This window comes from Panthera onca, chromosome B2, assembly GCF_046562875.1.
Source record: "Panthera onca isolate mPanOnc1 chromosome B2, mPanOnc1 haplotype 2, whole genome shotgun sequence".
Taxonomy (NCBI): Eukaryota; Metazoa; Chordata; class Mammalia; order Carnivora; family Felidae; genus Panthera; species Panthera onca.
The window spans coordinates 75347875-75356337 of NC_138343.1; the positions used below are offsets into that span (position 1 = coordinate 75347875).

The window sequence follows — 8463 nt, forward strand, 5'->3', positions numbered from 1 at the left end:
CTAGGAATTTATCAATTTTGATAATTCTTTCAAAGAACCTGCTTCTGGTTTCATTAATCTGTTCTGTGTTTTTGGATTAGATAGCATTGATTTCTGCTCTAATCTTTATTATTTCCTGTCTTCTGCTGGTTTTGGGTTTTATTTGCTTTTCTTTTTCCAGCTTTTTACGATGTAAGGTTAGGTTGTGTATCTGAGACCTTTCTTCCTTAGGAAGGCCTGGATTGCTATATACTTCCCTTTTATGACGGCCTTTGCTGCATCCCAGAGGTTTTGGGCTGTGGTGTTATCATTTTTATTGGCTTCCAGGTACTTTTCAATTTCCTCTTTAATTTTTGGTTAGCCCATTCATTCTTTAGTAGGATGGTCTTTAGTCTCCAAGTATTTTGTTATCTTTCCAAATTTTTTCTTGTGGCTGATTTCAAGTTTCATAGCATTGTGGTCAGAAAATATGCATGGTATGATCTCGATCTTTTTATACTTGTTGAGGGCTGATTTGTGTCCCAGTATGTGATCTATTGTGGAGAATGTTCCATGTGCACTCAGGAAGAATGTGTACTCTGCTTTAGGATGAAATGTTCTGAATATATCTGTTAAGTCCATCTGGTCCAGTGTGTCATTCAAAGCCATTGTTTCCTTGTTGATCTCTTGATTAGATGATCTGTCCATTGCAGTAAGTGGGGTGTTGAAGTGCCCTACTATTATGGTACTATTATCTATGAGTTTCTTTATGTCTGTGAATAACTGATTTATATATTTGGGTACTTCCATGCTGGGGGCTTAAATGTTTACAACTGTTAGATGTTTTTGGTGGATAGACTCAATTATGATATAATGCCCTTCTTCGCCTCTTGTTACAGTCTTTATTTTAAAATATAGATTGTCTGATGCAAGTATGGCTATCCTGGCTTTCTTTTGGTGACCATTAGCATGATAGGTGGTTCTCCATCCCCTTACTTTCAATCTGAAGGTGTCTTTAGGTCTAAAATGGGTCTCTTGTAAACAGCATATAGATGGATATATTTTTTTTATACATTCTATTACCCCATGTCTTTTGATTAGGAGCATTTAGACCATTAACGTTTAGAGTGAGTACAGCAAGATATGAATTTATTGCCATTATGTTGCCTGTAGAGTTGGAGTTTTTGGTGGTGATGTCTGGTCCTTCCCAACCTTTGTTGCTTTTGGTCTTTTTGTTTTGTTTTTTATCTTTTCTCCCCTCAGAGTCCTCCTTAAAATTTCTTGCAGGGCTGGTTTAGTGGTCACAAATTCCTTTAATTTTTGTCTGGGAAAGTTTTTATCTCTCCTATTTTGAATGACAGCCTTGCTGGATAAAGAATTCTTGGCTGCATATTTTTCTGATTCAGCACATTGAGTATCTCTTGCCATCCTTTCTGGCCAGCCAAGTTTCTATGGATAGGTATGCTGCAAATCTGATGTCTTCCTTTGTAGGTTAAAGACTTACTGTCCCTTGCTGCTTTCATGATTCCTTCCTTGCCTGAGTATTTTGTGAATTTGACCATGATATGCCTTGTTGATGGTCATTTTTTGTTGAAGCTAATGGGAGTTCTTTGTGCTTCCTGGATTTTGATGTCTGTGTCTTTCCCCAGGTTAGGAAAGTTTTCTACTATCATTTGCTCACATAAACTTTCTACCCCTTTTCCTCTCTCTTCATCTTCTGGGATCCCTATGATTGATGTTATCCCATTTTAATGAGTCATTGAGTTCTCTAATGCTTATATTGTGCTATTTTGCCTTAGTCTCTTTTTTTCTGCTTCATTATTCTCCATAAGTTTTGTCCTCTATATTGCTGCTCTACCTCATCCATCCTTGCTGCCATGCCATCCATTCGAGATTGCAGCTCAGTTATAGCAGTTCTGATTTCATCCTCACTAGCTTTTACTTCTTTTGTCTCCACAGAAAAGGATTCTATTTTCAACCCCAGCTAGTATTCTTATTATCATGATTCTAAGTTCTGGTTCAGAATCTTACTTGTATCTGTGTTAAGTCCCTGGCTGTCATTTCTTCCTGTTCTTTCTTTTGGGGTTAATTCCTTCATTTTGTCATTTTGAAGGAACAAAAGGAATTAACGAAATAAAAAAAATAAAAAATTAAAAACAACACAAAAGAAATCAAACAAAGGATGCTAGATACTAGGTGTGTTTTGGTCTGGTTGTTGAAAAAAGCTTGATAGATTAGAGAAAAAAGGGAAAGATAAGAAAAAAAAATAAAAGAAAAAAGGAAAACATTTGAAAATTTGAAAAAGAATACAAAATAGAATGAAATGATGAAAGTAAAATAGAATTTAAAAAATTTTCAAAAAAATAAAAAATTTACAAAAAAGTAAAAAAATAGAAAAAAAATTGAAGAAAAATCTTTTTAAGAAAAGTGGAAAATAAAAATTTTTTTCTCATTCTTGAATACAGAAAAAGGAAAAAAAATTGAATAGACGGAACAGTGAACAAAATGAAATAGGATTGAAATTACATCTGGTTTGCCCCAGAAGTCAAACTATGAAGCACTTTATAGTCTATAAGCTGGCAGAGAGACTTGTGGTGTTCCTCAAGAGCATGGTTGGCCCGGTTGGGCAGGGCTTAATGTAACAGCTCCATTCTCCACTAGATGGCACTGCTTGGCTTACTGGGGTTGATTGTTGTGATGCATGTAGGTGTGTATGCCCTTGTGTGGGAGGGGTGAAAATGGCATCCCCCCAGCTACCTACTCTCTAGTATCAGAACTCTGTGTTCTCCCCATGCAGCAATCAAGCACCCCTCCTTTGTCTCTGGCTTCTATCCATTTCCCTCTTCTACACTGTCTTTGGCCAAGCCGTGAGGCTGCCAGATGGCACCTCCCTCCTGAGTTTTATCTCAGATGTGGCTTTTTCCCAACCCCTCACTTCTGAGGGACTGTGGCTGGACCCATTCAGCCTCTCTGTGGGAGGGTCTCCCTGAGCAATGACTGGGTGCCGGTCTGCCCCTAGAAAACGTTCATGAGATCGTGGTGCTGCCTAGAGACTGTGGCTGGGTGCCAGCCTGCTGCCAAAAAAGTTCACACGATCGTGTAGCAGCAGTGTTTCAGGTATTATGGAAAATCACAACACACATCTGGTACCAGGCTTCACCTTTAATGTCCTTGTTCCAACACCAGCGAATGTGGTTGTTTTCCAGGGTCCCCTGGGACCTTTGTCTGTGTGGAGGCTGCACAGTCTCTACCAAATATCCTCCCAGTAGGGGAACCGCCACTTCCTGTGTGGACCTTGAACCCCTTGGACCTTGCTCACTGTTCCTCAGGATTTGCTCTTCCCACCAGAGCACTGCGTGGTATCGAGCTGTGGAGTTTCAGACTCTCTTGTGCTCCCCCTGTTTATAGAGTCTTAATGGAATTTAAACTGTTTCCTTTCTCCTTTTTCCCTTTTTTGTTCAGTCCCTTGTGGCTGTTTCCACTCTTCCACTTTCTCTCCAGCTGCTTTCAGCAGAGGGGGCCAGAGGAGTGTGGGGTTGCTTTTCCCATTCCCCTTACCCACTTCCTCTCTCCACAAGCAAAAACAGCCCCCCGCGCAGCTTCTCTCTCCCCCAGTTCACCTCTCCATGCCATGTACCTGCCAAGTTCTGTGGTTCAGGTTATGCAGATTGTTGTGTTAATCCTCAAATTAGTTTTCTAGGTGTACAAGATGGTTTAGTGTTGATCTGGCTCCATTTCAGGAACAAGAGACACACAAAAAAAACTTCCATGCTGTTCTGCCATCTTGGCCCTTCCCCTCCACTGCCCATTTTTAAATTAGATTTTTTTTTTTCTGGTGTTGAGTTAGGAGTTCTTCATTTGTTGTGGATATTAACCCCTTACTGGATATATCATTTGCAAATACCTCCTAATAGTTTGACTTCTTCACATACCTCCTTCAGTATGTTTTCATTTTGTTGGTTTCCTTGCTGTGCAAAAGCTTTTAATTTTTTAAAAATTATTTTTAAATGTCTATTTTTGACTAGTGGGGGAGGGTTAAAGAGAGAGGGAGACAGAGGATCCAAAGTGGGCTCTGTGCTGACAGCAGAGAGACTGATGTGGGGCTCGAACTCAGGAGCCATGAGATCGTGACCTGAATGGAAGTCGGATGCTTAGCCAACTGAGCCACTCAGGCGACCCCATGTGCAATTGGATGTAGTCCAATTGTTTATTTTTGCTTTTGTTCTCTAAGTAGGCCTATTCAAAAACAAAAAACAAAAAAACCCCCAAAACATTGCCAAGACTAATGTCCAAGAGTTTACTGTTTTTTAAAGTAGATCTATGGTTTCAGGTCTTACATTTAGGTCTTTAATCCATTTTGAGGTATTGTTTGTTTGTTTGTTTCCTTTTGTTTTGTATATAGTGTAAGATAGTGGTCATCTTTTTTTTGCATGCAGCTGTCCAGTTTTACCAGCACCATTATCATTATTAAAGAGATGATCTTATCTTCATTGTATATTCTTGCCTCCTTTGTCATAGATTAATTGACCATATAAGCATGGGTTTATTTCTGAGTTTTCTATTCCATTCTATTGATCTGTGTGTCTGTTTTCATGTCAGGACTATACTGTTTTCATTACTGTAGTTTTGTAATACATTTGAAAAACTGGGAGTGTGATACCTCCAGCTTTGTTCTTTCTCAAGACTGCTTTGTGTATTTGGGTTCTTTTGTGATTCCATATCAACTTTAGGAATATATGTTCTAGTTCCATGAAAAATCTACTGGTGTTTGATAGGGACTGCACCAAATCTGCTTTAGGTATTATGAACATTTCAACAATACGCCTCCAATCCATGTGTATCTTTCCATTTATTGTGTTATCTTCAAGTTCTTTCATCTATGTATTACAGTTTTAAGAGTACAGGTCTTTCAACTCTTAGGTTAAATTCATTTTTATGTATGTTCTTTTTGATGTAGTTATAAAGTGATGGTCTTCTTAATTTCTTCTTGCTAGTTGTTAATGTACAGACATCTGTTGCATTTCTGTACACTAATTTTGCATCCTGCAACTTTACTGAATTCATTTATTCTAATAGATTTTTGGTGGAATCTTTAGGGTTTTCTATATACATTATCAATGTTATCTGTAAATAGTGACAGTTGTACTTCATCCTTTTCAATTTGCATGCTTTTTATTTCTTATCTGGTTGTTGTGGCTATGACTTCTGGTACTAGCTTGGAGTATAACAAAGAGTGGACATCCTTGTTCCTGATGTTAGTGAAAAAGCTAACTTTTCAGTTTTTCACTGTGGAGTATCATGTCAGCTGTGGGTTTGTCATATATGGCCTTTCTGAGGTTTCATCTATACTCAGCGTATTGAGAATTTTTTATCATGAATGTATGCTGAACTTCAGCAAATGCTTTTTTGCATCTATTGAAATCATATGATTTTTAACTTTCATTTTGCTAATATGGTATGTCATGTTGATTTGAAGAACTCAACCGTCCTTGTATCCTATAAATCCCACCATACTGTGGTGAATTATCCTTTTAATGTATTTTTGAATTTAGATTGCTAATACTTTGTTAAGGATTTTTTGCATCTATGTTCATCAGGGAATTTTCTTCTTTCTGTAATTTTCTTCTTTTTTTTTTTGTAGTGTCTTTGTTGTTGGTAGGGTAATATTGGGCTTGTAGAATGAATTTGAAAACATTCCTTCCTCTTCATTTTTTTTGGGGTGGGGGGGGGCAGGGATAGTTTGAGAAGGATTGGTATTAATTCTTCTTTACAGGTGAATTCTTCCAAACATTTAAAGCCATCTGGTCCCAGACTTTTCTTTGTTGGGAATTTTTGGATTATCAATTCAATTTTTTTTTTTAAATTTCATTTTTAGAGAGAACACAATTCGGGGAGAGAGACAGACACAATCTTAAGCAGGCTCCATGCTCAGCAGGGAGCCCCACATGGGGCTTGCTCCCACGATCCTGGGATCATGACCTGAGCAGAAACCAAGAGTCAGACCTAAAACCAATTGAGCCATCCAGGTGTCCCACCAATTCAATTTTGTTACTAGTAATTAATTTATTCAGATTTTCTATTTCTTCCTGATTCAGTCTTGGGAGATTTTGTATTTATAAAAATCCATTTCTTCTAGGTTGTCCAATTTGTTGGCATATAACCTTTTATAGTAGTCTTTTACAATCCTTTGTATTTCTGTGGTGCTGATTTTAACTCTCCCTTTTTCATTTCTTTATTGTTATTTATTGAAGTCTTTTCATTTCCTTGAGGAGTCTAGCTAAAGGCTTATCAGTTTTATCTTTTAAAGAACCAGCTCTTAGTTCACTAATCTTCCTTATTTTTTTTGTCTCTATTTCATTTACTTTTGTCACGAACTTTATTATTTCCTTCTTTCCTTCTACCTTTGAGCTTTGTTCTTTTTAGTTCCTTTATGTGTAATGTTAGATTATTTGAGATTTTTGTTTCTTGAGGTAGGCCTGTGTAGCTATAAAAAAAAAAATTTCCCTCATAGAACTGGTTTTGCTATGTCCAAAAGATTTTGGAATATTGTTTCCATTTTCATTTGTCTCAAGGTAGTTTTAAATTTCTGCTATGATTTCTTTATTGACCTATTGGTTATTTAGGGGCATCTTGATTAGCCTCCATGTATTTGTATTCTGTTTCTTTTATTTTTGTAATTGATTTGTACTTTCATACCATTGTGGTTGGAGAAGATGCTTGATTTCAATCTTCTTAATAGTCTAAAACTTATTCTGTGGTCTAATGTGATCTATCCTAAAGATCAGTCCATGCACACTTGAAAAGAATGTATATGCTGCTGCTATTCACAGCCCATTACATCCAATATCTGTTAAGTACGTCTGGTCTGACGTGTTATTCAAAGCTACTGTTTTTTTTTTAAATTGATTTTCTGTCCAGATGATCTATCCATTAATGTAAGTGGGGGTGTTTTAAGTCCCCTACTAATACGGTATTACTATTTCCCCTTTGATGGATGTTAATATTTGATTTGTATGTTTAGGTGCTTCTATGTTAGTTACATAAATATTTACAATTGTTATATCCTCTTATTGGATTGATCCCTTAATCATTACATAATGTCCTTCTTTGTCTCACGACTGATATGTGTTGCTACCTTTTTAAAAAATTTCCATTTGCATGGAATATCTTTTTCTATCTCTACATTCACTCTATAATGTATCTTTAGGTCTGAAGTGAGGCAGCATTCTTGTAGGCAGCATTCAGAAGTCTTTTTTTTTTTAATCCATTCAGTCACCTTACGTAAAAATGAGAAATGAATTACACTAATCTTTTTGTCCTCTATTTTACATTTCGTAGTTCCTATAATGATGAAGACCTAAAACTTTGATATGATTAAATAGAGCTAGGGTTTCTCTGGAACTTAGGTCAATCATAAACCATTGCATATATTTTTGGTTTTTTTCCAAAGAATATATATATTTATACTGTTTTAGACTGAATTTTCTTCTGTGTCTCCCTACTCCCTTTTCATATGTTGAAGCCCTAACCCACAGTATGGCTATTTTTGGAGTAAGGAACTAATTAAGGTTAAATGAAATCATAAGGGTGGGGTCCTGTTCAGAGTAGATTAGTGTCCTTATCAGAAAAGATACCAGATAGCTCTCTTTCTCTCTCTAGTCTCCTTCCCTCACCCCAAAGCACACACTGAGGAAAGGCCCTCTGCAAGCCAGGAAGAGCATATTCAACCAGAATGAATCAGCTGGAAATTTAATCTTAGACTTCTGGCCTCCAGAACTGTGAGAAAATTAATTTGTTTTTTAAGTAACCCAGTTTATGGTATTTTGTTATAACAGCTCAAGCCGACCAACAGACTCTTCAAGCAAAGGTAAATACTGGCAGAAAGGCTAATGCCTAAAAACATCATGCCCTTACTTCTGCCATTTTTAATTTCTATTTATCTGTCATTAAGTATACTAATTGTGATATCACTAGTGCTAGACATATAATATTTTAAACAATTACCTTTTAATATAGCCATTTCTTACAAACATTTCTTACAAACATGAAATGGCTGGAATATGGAATATGGCTTCCAAAGACCAATTCCCAGGGTAAAATGCCTAACATTTTAAGAACATGATATAAGTTGGCAAACCAATCTTCAGGTATTTGAAATTTAAAGTCTTATGTGCTCTTAAACACTGTATTTATTCTTAATAAGATCAATGTACAATGAAACACTTCAGGAAATGCTGCTAGGGATGGCAAAACTATAGCAAACTGGAGGTACTTAAAAGTGAAGAGCTATACAAATATGTAAATATGATTTACTACTTTACCTGTTGAAGTTCCTGCTCTCTTTGCTCATGTCTCATTTCCATCTGCTTAATTTTCTTTTCTAAGACCATGAAATGTTTCATCTCTGGTGTATGGTTTTCTCTGGCTTCTCTTAATTCTTCTAGGAGTTTTGTAATCTAAAATTGAGGTATGAAGTAAATGAAAAACTGGTAACAAGAAAAATCA

General features: G+C 36.5%; 1 protein-coding gene across 3 annotated transcripts in view; it reads right to left on the reverse strand.

Moving 5' to 3' along the window:
* Positions 1 to 8463, reverse strand: part of CEP162 (centrosomal protein 162) — a 114310-nt gene that overhangs the window by 10392 nt on the left and 95455 nt on the right. For all 3 annotated transcript variants that reach the window (XM_060616090.3, XM_060616089.3, XM_060616092.3), the window contains one exon: positions 8280 to 8414. In XM_060616090.3, coding sequence (XP_060472073.3) covers positions 8280 to 8414 — 135 coding nt within the window. The remainder of the gene's footprint in view (positions 1 to 8279; positions 8415 to 8463) is intronic.